Source organism: Homalodisca vitripennis, chromosome 2 (genome assembly GCF_021130785.1).
Source record: "Homalodisca vitripennis isolate AUS2020 chromosome 2, UT_GWSS_2.1, whole genome shotgun sequence".
In the NCBI taxonomy this organism is placed as follows: Eukaryota; Metazoa; Arthropoda; class Insecta; order Hemiptera; family Cicadellidae; genus Homalodisca; species Homalodisca vitripennis.
The window spans coordinates 75,291,952-75,310,727 of record NC_060208.1 but is presented as its reverse complement, the minus strand read 5'-3'; the positions used below and the strand labels follow the sequence as shown (position 1 = coordinate 75,310,727).

General features: G+C 36.3%; 1 protein-coding gene across 4 annotated transcripts in view; it reads left to right on the top strand.

Moving 5' to 3' along the window:
- LOC124354192 (protein N-terminal asparagine amidohydrolase) overlaps positions 1–18,776 on the top strand; it is a 98,140-nt gene that overhangs the window by 75,901 nt on the left and 3,463 nt on the right. For all 4 annotated transcript variants that reach the window (XM_046804470.1, XM_046804471.1, XM_046804472.1 and 1 more), the window contains 3 exons: positions 433–540; positions 8,530–8,630; positions 16,795–16,956. In XM_046804470.1, the coding sequence (XP_046660426.1) occupies positions 433–540; positions 8,530–8,630; positions 16,795–16,956 (371 nt within the window). The remainder of the gene's footprint in view (positions 1–432; positions 541–8,529; positions 8,631–16,794; positions 16,957–18,776) is intronic.

Sequence of the window (18,776 nt, the reverse complement as noted above, 5' to 3'; positions counted from 1 at the left end):
AAGTTAACTAAACACATTAATCATTTAACTTTTTTGCATTCAGTTTTAATGATTAGTGTTGTGTATAGTTTTTTATTAAGTGCATGTTTATAGAGATAGTGAAGTTGACAAACAACATGGTGGTTGTGATTCCTGACTTAGGCGTGCCACAACGCTTTGGTAAGATTTGTTTATTTTAACCTAGTTTGTAATTATGTATTAGGTTAGTTCTTTACCTGAAGAAGAGATCAGATTGCAGATCTCGAAACGTAGTGTTACTGATTTCTTGTTTCACTGAACGATGGCAAATGTCCGGAAAAATCCTGTTTCCTTTACAATCCTTCCATCGTCAAAAATAACCTTTAAGCTATTTTGTCCATAAATTTAGTAAAAGCCATAATTTACTTGTGCTGAATTCACTATTAGATTCTAAATAAGTTATTTCTGTTACAGATTCCTTCCACAAACAAGTGATAGAGATAGACCTGGTGCTGGCCTGCATAGGAGAGTTGAACACAATCGTGAGGAATGGGGTTCACTGGCCCATCCTCTATGGAGCAGGTAACATATAGCCAGGGATACGAGGGAGAAAATAATGATACCTGTATCTGTTTGCCAGATTTATTTCTCTTACTGATTAAATCGTTCTCAAGTGGAAATCAAAACTTTCATGTGGGGACGTTCTCTCTTGCAGTGATTGTCTAGCAAGACTCAGCCTGTTTTCTTTTGCTATATCGGGTAGTGAGGTTGTTTCTTAGTAAGGGTTGTCCTGTGGAATCCTTTTCATATCTTCAATGTTGATATTTCTATAAATTACATTTTATAGTGTCTGTCTTTCATAAAGAATTTCTTCTATATTTTTACACCCACGTCACAAAGAAATATTAACTTTTAGTGGAACAGTAACAACCTACCGTACACTCCAGTAATAAGGAAACTCTAAAACTTGATTTCCATATTTTTGTTGAAAGTTACAAATTCTAAACAATGTCGCCTCCACTATGCTGAGCACTTTTTATTAGTATTTAGATTTGTTCTAATTTTTTTAACTAGCACATACCGGCAACTTAACCCGCAATTTATATGCAACATTCCACGTATTTGTTTGAATAGCTACCATGATTTCAATAACACAAACTAATTTAGATAAATGTAGAGGAACTCCAAAGTCGAAGTTCATAGATTTTTTTGTGAAAGCACTTGTGATGTAATATGATAGGGTCCTAAGATGTTTTAAAGTGGAGTCAGTCATATATCGTGCATCAGGTACCCTTTTTACATTGTTCATGATTAAGAGGACCAGAAGTTAAGTAATTCTTATTTCAGGTTTTTTACTTCTAGTTCACATTAATTATATTTCAACAGCAAAATTTGAGTTTGCTGTTTTGCCCCGAGAAACAATATAAATAGACCTATATACAGTGTGAGTTAAAAGTATGGATACACTCTGTTTGGTTTTTGATTAATAAAAAAAAATGGAGGGATGGAAATCGGGACACCTTTCTAGGAAATGGAAGTGAACTTTTTAGTCTGGCCAAGTGTTATGTAGCATCTCTTGTGTCACAGTTGTATCGCTTCCAAAATTCACCCACACAGATGTGCCAATCACAAATATCTAAAGCATAAACAATGTTCTTTACATAACCCCACAAAAAAGTCCAAAGGAGTCAAATCCGGACTCCTGGAGGCCAGTGAATGGGCGCATACTTCCCTATCCAACCACTTGGAAACCTGTTGTTATGTGTATCTCGTACTTCCCGAAGGTAATGAGGCGGAGCACCATCTTGCATCAGAATGATTCGTTCACTGGCTTGTTCTTCATTATCATCAGTTTGAGGAATCAAAAATTGTTCTAGCATACCTAAATAAAGTAAGCCATTAATTATTCTTTTGGCGAAAAAGAAAGGTCTATCATATGGTCATATAGTAGTTCACACCATACATTAGCAAATTGCGCACATGTACCTGTACAATGTTAGGCTGTTGTGAACACCATATCCGACAATTAATAACACCACTTGTGTGAAATGAAGTCTTGTCTGAGAACAGCAGTTTTTAATAAAATTGGATTATCATTAATCTCATTGAGCATAAAACTGGCAAAGTCTGTACATGTGATGATGCAATTGCTTTATCATGTAATCTAATTTTAACCTAGATATGTAACTTGAAACCGATGCTGCACACTAACAATCGATTTTAATTCTGCATACCATAGAAAACACTAGGCGTTCTGTTGCGCCATAAACATAGTACTCGTGACTGCTGCCAAGCGTTTTAATCACAATAGCGGACTGCCACCACGCAGCTGTTTTGCATATGTCAAGGTCATGCTACATGGAAAACAAAATTTAGTTATTTCTTCTTCAATTTGATGTTGAAATCGTTTAGTTATCTTGAATAAGTAATGACCATTCAAAATCCCGGCATTCTTTTTTGGAGATCCTGTCAACAAATTCTGTAATCATATCAACAACCACTAAAAAAAATCAAATGATAACAATAATAGCATAATGGAGATAAATCCGTAGATTTTTCTTATTATATTAAATTACTTAGAAGAAAACACTGGGTCTATATAACTAGATTATTACAATTCTGCCATTTAGAAATTCGGAAATCTTATATATAGTAAGCCTTTTCAACCTCCATGCTTTTACTCTAAGAACTCAACCTGTGGTGTTCGTTTGAGATTGATAGGTAATTCAATCAAGCCCATAAGGGGGGGGGGGGTAGGGCTGTTTTCATTATAAGTTTAAGCCCATATGATAAACACTTATTTTTCAAATATTTTTTTTTTTTTTTAGGGAGAGGAAGGAAAATGCATTTACGCACACAGGTGGCCAGCCTGTAGTGTGGGACTCTCACAAGGTGGTAAACTACCCACTAAAAACCTCCTCTATACTTCAGGATCCCAACCCGGAAACTGTTTGTCACATTACTTCAGGTTAGGTCTGAATTTTACCTAAGCCCTCAGGGCTCGCGTCTATCCAGCCATCAGAAAGTCAAAGGTCTAAACCGCATTTAGGTCTAGATCTATCTTTTTAGCGCGGAGAATACCCTGGACAAAATGAGACACACAGTTCCAGTTGTCCTGACCCTCCAGCATCACTTGGCAGACAGAGTCCACCGAAAAAACACCCAGAGTGCGTATTGCCTCAAGGCGGGGTCTTTCCCAATGTGGACAGCGGAAGAATGTATGCTCCGCATCATCGGGAACAACCGGGCAATAAATGCAGTCCGGTGAACCGGTCTTTCGCATCAGGAAAAGGTAGGACTGAAAATATCCATGACCGGTGAGAAACTGGGTGAGGTAATAGTCCACCTCACCATTTCGCCGTTTCACCCAAAGCTGGACCATCGGTATCAGCCGTGCTGTCCAACGTCCTCGGGACTCTTGATCCCACAACTCCTGCTATTGCCGGTAGGTGCGGGTGCGCTCTTCTGATGTGGCACGTTCCTTGCCGATCTCGCCTTTTCGCTGGTATATTGCTTTCCTCTCCTCAGCCAGAAGTTTGACCGGGATGACTCCAGCAATCACCAGGACGGCAGGCTCAGAAACTGTACGATATGCTGATGCGACTCTGAGAGCTGCTTGTCGCTGCACCCGAGCAAGCCGCATCCGATACACCTCCTTATTTAATGCATCTGCCCACACCTCAGCTCCGTACAGGAGGACGGACTGGACTGCAGACATGAGGAGCCGTCTTTGGCTAGACCTGGGACCACCGACGTTGGCCATTAGCCTACTAAGGGATTGCACTCCCTTAGCGGCCTTGTCCGCAGTACGGAAGATTTGGTCTCTCCAGGTCAGCTTATGGACCCCAAGGTACTTGGCGGCACGAGTAGATTGGACAGTTACCCCACCCACGCGAAGTGAAACGACAGTGTCAATCCTCTTCTTAGTCAAGATTACAATCTCTGTCTTAGCCAAAGCAAGAGATAGCCCGTGATCCTCCATCGAGTTGTTCACGACGCGCATGAATTTTTTTTTTTTTTTTTTTTTTTCTTAGGACAAGAAGCTTATAAATTGCACTTAGTCCTGTAAGGACCTTTGCGCTGCTTCCGGAGTGATAGGATATTCAGGATAGGTAAGGTTAGGGAGTAGGGGCTGCCTCCTATCGAGATCCATGAGGAAGAATTAGGGCACTACATCTCAAAGTCATCCCGGAAGAAGGGAGGCCAGCTGTGAACCAGCCTCTCCAGTCAAAGTAGGCAGGGGGTGGCACACCCTTGTTGAGGTTAACAAGAGCCTCTGAGGTAAGGGAACAAACCCCACCAACTCCAACAGCCATCCTCCACAGTAGACTAGACCTATTAAATTGCCCATGAACTCCAGAATCTCAACATTTGCGGTTAGTGATGTGCCGCTACTGGACATCCATAAGGTTGCCCAGATTAAAGTGGCACATCGGTTTTTGCTGTGCCCAGTGGTGGGTTCAACTGGTAGGTATAAACCAGCCAGAAGTGATCCCTGCTGGGTACGCGCATGACTTGGTTCAGCTTCAGCTGGGCCCAAAGATAGTCTTCGATGAGCCTGAGCAGGTACGCTGAGATGCGAAAGGTGTTCCGCAATGCATCTAACATATCAGCCCATCTCGCCGAATTGAAAGCATTCTTGACATCAAGCGTAACAAGAAACACAACTCGACGAGAGTACCGACTATGAATTTTCAAATATTGCTGTAGTATGTATAGTATATATTAACAATTGAATATTTATGGTATTGTAGTGGTTCATTTTCTTGTCTTTAGAAAACCAGTTCAAATATTGAGTTATTGATGAAAAACTCAATACATACACATACATATACGAGGGGGTATCCAAAAGTAACCGGAATTGTATTGCTGGCAGCCGGCAGCGTGTAGTACACATTCCTGCCGCTAGGCGTGTGTCGCGCAACCCATTGCGAGCTCAGTGACCCCAGTTCCGTTGTCCTAGTGCATTCTGTTCGTTCGTAGTGACTGTTTTCGCTAACCCTGTTTTGTTCTTGTTTCGTTTTTTGTCATGGCAAGTTTAACCCTTTAAGCGTCATGAAAAATTAGACCTGATCTTTGATAAAGTTACAATTTTTTTAAATTTCCAATGTGTAAAGTTAAATTTATTTTCGTTTCTGTATGTCAAAATAGAGTTATTTAACGGTAAATAAAATTTGTTTAGCCTTTTTTAGATTACCTAGGATAATTTTTAACTTTTGAGAATATCGTAGAATAGCAGTGTAGTTGTCACTAATATTTTTATAATTTATTCAGTAAGTATGGTATTGAAACACAGTTTTATAGATAAACGTATACTATATTACAAACCAATAAAATTAGAAAAATACAAAAGTAGACAAAGAGTGTTTATTTGGTGGCGGGCTGTCACAACTGACATTCTGCGCGTCTCCCGCAAGCCACTGTTATCGCGTGGACTTTGAACCTTCTTATCGCTCGGCAACCTGTAGGACAGCCTTGCAGGGCTTGAATTATGTTTCTTGCTTTGTGATAACATCCTTTTGACCGTAGTAAAATATTAAAAAGTTTGGGGTTGACCAAGTAATTGCTCAGAATTACCAAATCTTCAAATTCCGAATCGTCTGGATTCGCCATTCACACGAATAATGGTAAAAAAACACTAAATAAATACTGGAAACTGCTGTATTTAATATGAATAATTTACTTTAAAAAGAATAAGACACAACAGAAAATTAGCGATAACCGAAATACATATGCGTGTACCGGACGCTTCTCACTAACAACTGGCTAGATGCCTTGACGGGAGCTCCCGTCAATGACTTTGTGAAAGGCGCGGAGCCACGCCCGCTAGACAGTGTTTGGCCAATTAGAAGCAACTGCCACTCCCATTGTAACAGAATTCGAGGCAGGGCAACCCGTCTGTATGTCGCATGACTACTAGAACCATCTAGCAGCAAAATATTCAACTAACATAGCAGTAAGAAAATAAAGAATGCAAAAACGCGGATCCACGGCAATAACGTTTTGAGCTTGTAGTGGCCCTCCGCGGATCCGCGTCAATAACGCTGGAAAGGTTAAGTGAACAACGTGCAGCTGTGAAATTTTGTTTTTTACTTGGTAAAAATGCTGCAGAAACTATTTTAATGTTGAATACAGCTTACAAAGATGATGCTATGGGGAAAACTCAGGTCTACGAGTGGTTCGCTTGATTTAAAAATGGCGACATGTCGGAAGACAAACCTCGTTCTGGACGTCCATCAACCTCTCGAACGGACGAAAATGTTGAGAAAATTCGTGAACTTGTGCTCACCGACCGTCGACAGACAATTGAGGAACTATCAGAGAGTAGTGGGTTAACTTGGAGCTCGGTTCAGCGAATTTTAACAGGAGATTTAGGACTGAAAAGGGTTGCTGCCAAATTTGTTCCTCGACTTCTGACTGACCATCAAAAGGCACATCGAGTTGAAACTTGCCGCCTTCTGAAAGAACATCTCGAAAATGATCCTGATTTTCTGGAAAAGGTAATTACTGCTGATGAGTCATGGTGCTATGGTTATGACCCAGAAACGAAGCAACAGTCAAGCCAATGGAAGTCGCCATCTTCACCTCGTCCAAAAAAATGTCGGCAAGTCAAATCAAACATCAAAACCATGTTGATTTGCTTTTTTGATGCTAAAGGCATTGTTCATTCTGAGTTTGTTCCTCCAGGTCAGACTGTCAACCAAACATTTTATTTGGAGATTTTAAGAAGATTGCGCAACATTGTTCGCCAGAAAAGACCCAATTTGTGGCAGACTGGAGACTGGTTCTTCCACCACGACAACGCACCGGCACACACAGCCATCTCAGTTAGGCAGTTTTTAGCCAAAAACGGCATGGTTCCGCTGCCCCACGCACCTTAATCCCCTGACCTCGCTCCATGCGACTTTTTTTTATTTCCACACATGAAAAGAGGCTTGAAAGGTCAACGATTTGACAGCGTTGAAGAGGTTAAGAAAAAAACGAAGCTCGAGCTTGCAGCCATTTCTAAAGATGACTACAAAAAATGTTTTGATCAGTGGAAATACCGTTGGGACAAGTGTATTAGTTGTAATGGAGATTATTTTGAAGGAGATAAGGTTGTATTGTAAAAAATTTGATAATATATAATTTTTATAAAATAATTCCGGTTTTTTTTGGGTACCCCCTCATATGGGACAAGGATCTCCATTTTGTTAAAAGAACTTCTTCTGGATAAGTCATAATTCTTATAACCTTTTTTTTAAACAATTAAAGTTGGTACAGTACCGCTTCCATGGAGTTACACTGTCAAATATGCCGAAAAGTATTCAATTAAATACAAAATTATAAATTAATAAAAATGCCTTTATTTCTTAAGCGTTTCTCAGTACATAACTGTTTTTCAGAATAACTTGTGTCAAATGGTATATGCCTAATAACTACTTATCAACTAAATAAAAATAACATACATTACAACACACAAACTATAACAAAGATTACAAAAACAGTTAAAACGCTATAAATTAAATATTTTAAGGCAAGTCAAATACAGAAATGAAAATTATGTCAATAAAATATGTAAAAGTTCTAAAACCTACAAACTAAAATAACAAAATCACTACTTAATATGCAAATCCTTATTAACATCTTAGTTGTTGCTGTTGTATAATATTTTCATTTTCTTTTTAAAGATGCTAATAACATAAGACTTTATGGTGTCAGGGAGGTCATTATAGAAGGTAAGGCCAAAGTAGGTGAAACTTTTCCTCCCGACCCCAAGGTGCACTTGAGGAAAATGAAGCTTTCTGTCTTGGCGGGTGCTCCTTTGAGTGATCTCTTCCCGATACGACAGTTTGTGTCCAAGATACCAAGGCTCTCAAAGACATAGGACTTTGTGAGTCATGCAGTTTGTCAGGACCCTGCATACGTCTTCCATTGGGGCCATCCCGACTTTCTCTCTAAAGGGGGATACATGTTCCTGCCGATTCAGGCAAAAAATGAACCTAACGGCCGAGTTTTGCACTTTTTGAATTCTACAAGCATCCCCCCCTGACATACTATTTCCGTATGCAGGGTAGCAGTAGTAAAACACTGACAATATAAGTGACTGCATGATCTGCAGATTTGCGGACTGGAAGCCATAGTAACTCATCTTAGCCACCAGCATATCATGACTGATAGAGTCAAAAGCTTGTGAATAATCAAGCAAAACAACAGAGCTCACTCTACCTCTGTCCTTTTCATCCACCAGATCACTGAACCAGATCACCAGATCATTATTCCTTGTTGCCTTTTGACATGAGATAAAAAATTAAAGGGAGGGATCAAATTGTTGATAATTCTTTATCTTTATACCAAATTTATTTTACTTAGGTAAGAAATGCCAAAGAAAGAAAATGTCATTATGGAAATCAATCAAAGATTTGAGAACAAAATCTGCAATTTACCAAATTGCACCATTTCTTCTCATTGTCACTGAATGAGTTGGGAAGTACAGTTATTGGGATTGGGAACTAGTTTTTAATCTTGGTGTGAGGACTGGTCACTGTGTAGGTATTGTTTCTAATAATACCTGTCACTATTATGTTTCAGGTGTGAATGTAAAGACTGGAGAGATTTTCCCTGCCACTTTCCCAGACAAGGGACCTGAGCAGGCATTACGCAGTGCACGTCACCTTACCGGTGGCCAACAGGTCAGTTAACAAACTATTAAATCACCTGTTAAATTTAAAATTCAATCCGACTGATGTTTATAAATAGTAAGATGATATCCCATTTGATATCCTAATTTTAGTGAATATATCTGTTATACAAAAGAAAGCAATTGTCATAATATTGAAATGTTACTAGTTATTGTAGGGTTGTTGGACAAACTAACCCCACACAGTATCTGCAGCTCTGTGTTGTGTTTGTCGTATTTTATAAAATAATACTAGTTCATGTGTGGGATTATAACTATGGATTTCTCTGTCTCTACATTTCAAATATTTTAATAATCTTGATAGTGTAAAAATTAATCCCAGGTAGAAAATCTCAACTATATACTATCACTGTTTATAGAAAAGTTCAGCCAATGGCTATTCTCGAGCATAATTTGATCAACTATGTTTTAACTGCGTAAGTTATCATGTCTGTGATTGAGATGTATGTTTTAGTATACAGAGTGAATAAAATGTATCAATACCCCAAATTAACGTGTAGTAACCAAAAATAGAAAAACCAAACTGAGTATACATTTATAGGGTTTATAACTGCATTTTTGATTATTATCACAAGATTCCTCCAAAATATCATATCTTTGGTCCAATTTAAAAAATATTAAATGTAAACCCCTGAATTTACACATTTTGTTAAGGTCTTTTATGAAAGAAAATGAACAGTTAAAATCAAAGGTCGCTAGTAAAGCTCGGTCCTTTCAGACAAGTCTTGCTTGGCTCCGAGATCAGTTTATATGGTTTTTCACTGACTCTCTGCTATTGCAAGATTTGTTCAGTCATAGACATGGGTTCTTGAAGGTGTTTTGTTTCAGGGAACTCTCCAGTTAATTGATTCAAAATTTTGGCAGTTTTACACCCTCCCATGACTAAAATAGGATAATATTGCATTGCTCAACAGACATTTACATCTCTTGTTACTAAGTCAGCCTTATCACCCCCTCCCCTTCTCTTAATATCTCCATGCATCGTATAAAGACGTTAAGCCACTCATTTTAACTGTGGAGTCGTGTAAATAGAAGTCCTGTAAATATTTCATTCATATTAAATATGAATTAACTCATATTTCACACACCGTGCCTTTTTTACCCCTTCAAACTAAACTCGAGAGCAGTGAAAAAGACGATTACAGTTCGACTGATAGTCATGCACTGTGTTCTCAATGTTGCCATAATACCTAGTGCCTTGCAAAAATATGTTTATATAGTCTTAGTGTATAGTTTTGGATTTTAAAATCCTCTTAGCCTTTTTCACAAACCCTTCTTTTGACCCAACACAACAAATAATGAGACATCTTTGCTGCACTCTCCTATAATGAGAGGAGTATAGGCATCTTAAAAGTAAACATAGGTCAAGCTGTGTATGATTTGAATGATGTTGGTGTATAAATTTAAATTTGGATAACTCATACAAAATGTCAACAGTTACAAGTTTTAAAATAGAATAATAAATTGACTATAAGGTTTATTCACAATGTTAACCCATTAACCACTTACCACAGTATCGTCTCGTGATGGCAGACCCAATACCAAAACACCTTCACGAATGAGACGGTACCTAATGACGACACGCATTATTAAATATATTTGTAAATATAGAACATGTACTATACATATAAATATGTATTAACCCCAGAAAAACAATGTGAATCAAGGTATAATTAATACTATATTTATTCTAGCCAGTTACGTAATTGAATTGTTGGTAATATTAGATTTCTGTAAAACGATCGATTGGTGTCTTACTTTGTAAAACTTCGTATTTTTTTTATGTCTGACACATATTTTTAGGATTTTTTTGACACACATACCTTCTACAGTATAATTTATGGTTTTAGTAAACAATTATGATTAACGTCCTTTCTGTTTTGTTATAACGGTGGTGTATTTTGAATTTTGTGAACATAGCAGACCCTTCTAATGAGTTTGTTCGTGTTTTCTCAAAAATGAGATTATATTCTAGCCTGTTTCATTAGCTATAAAATGGTAGCTCATTCAAACAAATCACAATAAAATTTAATTTTTGTGTGAGTTTTATCAAAGTTCTAGTTAAGTTCAAGTTCAAACATCTTTATTTAGGAAATCGTTGAATACATGCATAACATATAAATTCATGCAGAAAATTCTGACAACTAATACGTGCAGTTTTTTTTACACTCCCATGCACCTTTTAGGTGCGTGCGGGAAGTAAGTTGGCATAACTTGATAATTATAATAATAATATACTTAAATCTAGACAGTATCAGTTTATTTTAGATGGTTAGTTTAGCTTTACTTACAGTACTATTAAATATGGACATTACAACTGTATGACAATGTATAAATAAATAAAACTATAACAATATAAATATCAACAAAGAAAAAACAAACGACTACAAAGAAATAACAACAAAATATGTTTTAAAAACTCTTTAGAAACGTGCAGTGATAACATTTAGTAAAAACTTTTCGGTATTATATGCGGTCCATACAACTGGTTTCACCATACATATCATTGAATTAAAAAGCTAAGATCTAATTTGAAATATAATTCAGTACTTTCATTTTAAATTTTGGTTTATTGTCAAAAATAATTTGATTTCCAAGGCAATTTACAGTTTTGTTAAAATATTTTTGGTCCAATGTAACAAAATTGGTGTCTGCTGGCTTCTTTGATAAAATTTGGAGTATATATTTGTATAAATTGTGATGGTCTAGTTTTCCTGCCAGCAATTTTAAGGGGAAATTCATTAAAATGTTTATGAATGTATATTAAGCATCTTTGTTTATAAATTTGATCAAAAGTTAGAATTTTGTTTTCTTTAAAAGGTAAATAATTCTATCTCTCCTGTTATTGACGTTAAAAATAATTCTGAGTGCTTTTCGTTGGCAACCAATTACACTTTTTAGTATTGTTGGGTAGATTCCGCCGTAATGAATAATCCCGTATCTCAGAGTACTCTCAAACCAAGAGCAATACAATCTTATTAAATATTTACTTTCAAAATAGCTCCTCATGTGATATAAAGAGTAATTAATCGATCTCAACTTCCCACTCAACTTATTCACATGCTGATCCCATTTTAGCCTATTGTCAATAACCATTCCCAAATAGTTTACAGAGTTTACAATACCGATAGGTGAACATTTACATGCATAAATACAACTGTGTGAGTAGTAATAAAGCTTAAATTAATTTTTTAATAGTGAAAGGTCCTGATTCTGACCGGAGAACAGAACGCATTTTGATTTGGAAGAGTTTATTATCAGTTTTTTATTAATTAGTCTATTTGATATTTTGTTAGGATCATCTTGAATCCTTAGTTAAAGAATCTCTATTAAATGCTGAGAATACCAGTGCTGTATCATCGGTGTAAGCAAATATATTTGAAATTAATTGCAGTTCTAGCAAGTCATTAATAAATATTAAAAACACTAAGGGACCCAATACACCACCTTGAGCTGTACCATATTTAATTTCTACAGTGTCACTTGTAATATTATTTATTTTAACCACTTGTTTCCTACCCTTACAGAAAGACATCAACTATTTGAGAGCATTACCCCCTGTCCCATACTTTTTAAATTTATATTTAAAATATCAATATCCAATGCATCAAACGCTTTTTTAAAGTCTAAATATAAAGCTAGGGTATTACCGCAGTTATCAGAACGTTTTATAATTTCATTAATATGTTTATGCACAGCTATGTCGGTTCCTTTTCCTGGTAAAAATCCAAATTGATTTCTGGACAAGATGTTCCTATCACTGAAAAGTTGTGAAAGCCTGTTTTTAATTATTGATTCAAATATTTTAACTATTGTACTGATTACTGAGATAGGACGGTAAGAGCACACTTCTTTGGTTTCTCCTGACTTAAATACAGGAACAACAGTTGCCGTTTTAAATTCATTAGGTACCACCCCTTCTACTAATGATTTAGTGAATAAATTATACAAAATCGGTGCAAATATGTTTACATTCTCTTTTATCACAATTATATTTATACCATCAAGACCACAACTAAACTTGTTTTTCATACAATTTATCTTATTCACTTCGTCCACGTATTGCACTTTAAAATCGTAATCAAGACATTATATTGTGTTTGATCCTCCATAAATACATCCTGGCCGAACTCTTCATTCCTTAATCTAGAAACTATGCTAGTAAAACATCCATTAAAAGTTTTTCCAACCAATTGCTCATTCCCCACTACTTTCACTTCATCATCACCAATTACAATATTATCCATGCATTTTTTCCTTCACCAGCGTTTTTTGTTTCACCACACTGCAGCGTTTGCGGGCAGCCATGTCTCTCCACCGCCGAAGCAATAACGTGTCTGCCGCTGTCGCCTCTGCTTGCTGCTCTACGTAGCGCAGGGCCGCATCCAGTGCCGCGTAGCCGTCGCTGTGAGTCATTGCCGGGTCTGTCTCCTGCACACTTTCTTCTTCCTCACTCCCGTCAGCTGTCATGTCTGTGACCATCTCAACTATGGTGTCGTCTGTTGTCTCTAACTGTTTGTCCCTACTCATCCACTCTCCAATATCAGTTTGATTTGTCCCATTGCAACCAGGAAGTCTGTTTATTAAATTTATTAACGGTAGATCGTCATCTTCATCATCATTTTCAATTGTATACACTCCAATTTTCTTCCATGATTTCTGGTTTAATTTCGCTCCAAGCTTCAGCGATCCAATAAATCACATCCTTGATTGTGACTTTTTTCAGGAAATCTTTTATGGTTGCCTCTCCTTCTATTGTTTGAAACATTGATTGCAACAAACAGCGTCTGTACTTTTTTTTTCAAAGTTTCAAGTACGCCTTGGTCCATAGGCTGAATGAGGCTGGTCACGTTCGGTGGCAAAAACATCGTGCGTATGTCATCGCATTGCAGTTCCCCTTCATCTGGGTGTGATCCTACGTTATCAAGTGTTAAGATGGCTTTAGAGGGTAGGTTGCTTTTCTTCAAAAACTTTTTGGTTTCAGGAACAAATTCACTAAAAAACCAGTTTTTAAAAATGTGTTTGTCCATCCATGCGTTTTTTTGGTTGAAATAGACATGTTTTTAAACACACGAGGCTTAGCAGACTTGCCAATGACAGTTAGTTTTAATTTATGGCTTCCCGACGCGTTTGAAGCGGCTAGCACAGTCAGTCTCTCTTTGCTTTTTTTGTGACCCGGAGCAGCTTTTTCCTCCCGTGAATTTTTGATGGCAAAGTTTTAAAATTCAAACCAGTTTCATCACAGTTGTAAATCTGATCAGGTGTTAAATTTTCACTTTTAATAAGATTTTTTAACTTTTCACAGAACTGAACAACTGCCTCGGAATCCGCCGAAAGTTTCTCCCCACAAATTTCTAACTGCCTCACGCCATAACGTTTTTTCCAACGGTCAAGCCATCCTACACTTGCCGTAAAATCTTCCTCACCTTCATTGATTTCATTGCGAAAGTACAATGCCTTTTCCTGTAAAATAGGTCCGGAAATAGGACAACCTTTGTTTCTTTGTTGAAAAAACCATAAAAATAGGGCCTCGCTAGTTTTTTCATACTCTGCTCTCTTCATAGACTTCCGCTCATTAGTACACTTTTCCGAGCACTTTTCTGATGCAAACTTTTCAATTTTATCGCGATTCCTTCGCCAGTCACCAACTGTCACTTCACCAACTCCGTACTCGGCAGCTAATTTTTTTAACGTTCCACTTTTATCAAGTCTTTTAAGAGCTTCTAGTTTTGTTTTTATCGGTACAAACTTTCTTTTACTTTTTGAACTCATAGTTCACTGTACAATGAACACATAAACACTTCAGAAAATACTTTTTTACTAAAACTTAATGTTTAGACAACAAGTACTGTACGTTGTAAATAACAGACGGGTAAGCGCACTGCGATCTTAATCTAGAACAACCGTACCGCAGTCGAACGTGATGAGCAACGGACTGATTTATTTTTAGACAATACGGGGCGCGATGTTCCGTGGCCTTGACAATAGGTTGGGAGTGGGGCTGGTGCAAATGAAGTGGCACTGATGAGTCAGGCTGCCGGCTTCTCCAAGTAGCCTAGCACTCAGTTTACAGACATGTACTCGAGTGTGTTGTAAAAATATGTCAATATCACATTTTATTTTTTTACATGTGTTGGCTCGGATTTAACGGAACCTCGGACTATCGAGACTCGAACTATCGGGACTCTACTGTATTATAAATACTAAGAAATTTTTAAATACCACTATTTACGTTTGGGCTGTTAATTACTGGACTATAATCGGCCAACAACAATTGTCTTTTTAACAAACTAGCATCTGATACCCGTATAAAGTTGTCATTATTTGTTTTAGTCATTGCACCCGACATACAAACTGGTCGGTTATGCATACAGGCATAGTGGTCGGTTATGCTCAATTCTCTGACATCACACTTAAAATTTATTGCCTTGGAGTTAGGTATTAATGCATGATCCAGACAAGAACTCACTTCCTTATCTACTCTAGTCGGGAATTAACCAGATTTACAAAGCCATATGAGGCGAGAGTGTTTAAGTAGCCTAATCCTTACCAGAACCATTGTTTTTTAATGAGCAGATACTCATATCCGCAATTACTAGCGTTGGATCATTTTTTAATTCTAAAATGTTTTCCAAATCAGGTTTAAATTGATTATAAGTTAATTTGCATTGTCCATAGACTTCAAAAATTGAAAACTTAAAATTACGGTTATTGTGTGGAACATCAACAATGACATTGATAAGCTCAGCTATGGGCAGGAGGACTAGTCCGTGCGTGTAGCGCAAGTCAGTGTCAACATACATGACAACGCCACCGGCCTGGTTAACTGGCCGAGGTTGGAACAGGAGGTCGTAGCCTGGGATATTGTACCGCCCCTCCTCGCCCTCCTTGATCCACACTTCTGTCAGTATTATTATCTTATATTTAATTACAAGGCTATTTAAATAAACTAACATTTCATCAAAGTGTTTTCTAATGCTACGAATATTTAGGCAAAAAATAATGAAATTTAGATCTCGATTTTGATTCACGAACAATGTAAATAATTCATTTTGAAAAAAAGACTTTAAAAACATTACGGCTGTTACTTATACTTAAGTGCTAATTATATCAAGTCCAAATTTGCGTAGGTCTTCCATATTAGTGATTTTAGAAAAATATTCTAGTGAAGTTTTAAATTCATCAAGTTGTGATTAGTTTATTTCAAATTTAGAAAATAGATTCTTGATAGTTTGTTCCATTTTAGCCAAAAACTCATCTTGCATTTTAGTTAAAAATTCCTGCGGGATAATGTCCTTAGGTTTAACAGTCTTACCACGAGTGCTGCATGCCTTACACTTCCACTCGTCCCGCCTCTTCTCGCCCATCCTGTTCCAAGTAGATTCTAAGATATCGGTGCAATCAAAGTGTAAACTCGAGGCACATACACCATAAATGCATTTCCATTTAGCACAAGAATTTTTTTCCAATGGCAATACATCTCCACATAACGCACAATCACTCATGTTCAATAGTGCAAACTAGCGATGTACAGTAGATAAGACAGAGCGACTGATATACACGTCCGCAATGCTCCACTGCCAACTACCAACTGTGATTTTTGCGTGTTTGCTTAGATTTGTGTTAGAAGAACACAAGTGTCACAATTTACAAAAATCTACTTAAAATTGTAAAAAATTAAAATAAATGAATTAAATAAAATTTTCAACATAAAGAATTAAATTGTGTATAGAACTAAACCAAATATCATGAATTATGCTTTGTACTAAAAAATGTCTTGCTTTTACAGTTTACAAAAAATGGTTATAAATACATTATTTCATAGCTTTCATTAGCTAAAAAACAATAACTCAGTCAACCAAGAAAAAAAATAGAATTTTTGGTGAGAGTTTTCCTAAACCCTTGCATTTTTTAAATAATTAAATGGATTTGTACAAGGAGGTTAGGTGCATGAATATTGTGGTTAATGGGTGTAGGTTAAAGAAACCTAAACAATGATTTGTCTTGAGTGACGGCGGCTCTTTAAAGATTTATATTTTATCTTCGGTGGCTAGAAGGATATCAGTATCAACAGCTATCTCATGACAAATTGAGTCTTTGTGTGGTAATTGAAGGTTTTCTGGTCAATTTGTGGTTATTTAGACACTGTGGTACAGGTACTGGACATTTATGACTGCAGTCTGGGTCTACTGAGGATTGGACCTTTCAACTACAACCCGCTGCGAGGGGTGGACCTCTGGCTTGAGCAGCCTGACGAGGTCATACTGCAGCACCTCTCCACCACACCTGATGTAGAACCACCTCATTTCGTCATGCAGGTCAGTTGGTTTTAGTATGTTTGAAAATCATTCCTATGGTAGTTTCCATTTTTAACTATAATTGGATTTTGAAGTTTTTGGTATTCTGTCTGTATGTCGAATAAATATGTTTTTTATTAAAACATATTTTACTTTAAAACTGTTACACATACATCAGGCAAATTTGTCATGGATGTTAACATTAATGTCCATTTTAAGATAATGGCTGTTAAAAATTGTGACTTAAATAACTCAAAACACAGTATTTTACATGAATAATTCATTTCAGAAAATGTTATTAAAAATATAATTAAAAGTCGTTTAAGTAAATCAAGTGAAAAATAACCAAAATATTGCAACTTTAGGGAAGTGAAAAATAACCAAAATATTGCAACTTTAGGGAAGGTAGCATGCTTAATTTGTTTCCATATTATGAGAGCAATTGTAGTTTAAATCAACTTCAAGCTAAAGCCCAACTACAAATTTATGAGTTCCATAAACTTGTCTATTTCTTATTAATAAATTACCAAACTACCTGATTCCTGGTAGATATAGCTTTCCACTTTCATGCATACCAATAAAAAGTAATTCAATTTTGGGTTTTAACTTAGTAAGCTGCATGCATTTAACCATATTTTTTATGATCAAAAAAACAGTAGAGGACTTTCCTGTGGTATCTGCTGATGATAATTATCTAACACAGCCTAAGCAAAATGTGAAAACCACAAGAGAAAGAGTTAAGAATAATGTAAAAAAAAAAAACTAAATTTAAAACAATAATAGTGTGAAAGGACTGTTTAAACAACTCAACATAACTACTGTATAGTAATTTAAATAAGTTTCATCTTTTTTGAATTTTTGTAGATCTATCTAGTAATATACAGGGTGAGTCAGAAATATGGTAAAATATTTTAAGACGTGATTTTAGAACAAAAAATAAGAAAAAAATGTTATATAAAGGTAGGTCCGGAAACGCTCCATTAGTGAGTAATGGCTGGCGAAAGATTCTGCTTTGTTTTCAGTTCAACTGGTGAAATTAAGTGATTCTGAAATGTTTTGTTCTTACTTTTGAACTCGAATAAGGTGGATTTATAAGGAAAATCATCTGAAAAATCAAATAAAACCACTCTAGAGGTTGTAGTGTGAACAGTTTTAGAGAAAAAGTATGAAATTTGCCAAAAATCTAATAACAAAAATACCGTCTTAAATGTTTGATGACCAATAACATTGTTAAATGACCAATAAACAAATTGTTTTTACTAATACAGATTGTAGAGAATTTAATTCTGAAAACAACTATAATAAGCAAAGTCAACTAAATGTGTAAAAAAGTTATGAAATTGACTCCTCACGTATTACACTACACAGCAAACTTTTGCTGTTTTATAATAAGGAATGAGAATCTGATTGGTAACAGCTGGTGAAAAACAAACATATTTTTAGTTGATAAATACACAAATTTAAATAACCCAAATATACATTTTATTTTTAAATACAATAAACATATCTACAATCGATTTATGTCTCACCGGAGGATTAAAGATGATGCTCAAAATGACCTCCGTTGTTCAAAATGCACGTGTTCAGGCGGCTTCTCATCAAGTTTCGGACCCTTCCAAAAACTTCAGGTGTATGCTTAATGGTTTCTGTTCCATTAGAAATGTTTAATCAGAGTTCTTCAATGGTAGATCTATCTATTGGGGAAGAGTAAACTAATGTTTTTAAATGTCCCCAAAGGTAAAAGTCCAAAGGATTTAAGTCCTGTGATCTTGCTGGCCGTGAAACTGATCCACATCGGCCTATCCATTGATTTGTGAACTCTCATTTAGGTGTCCACGAAC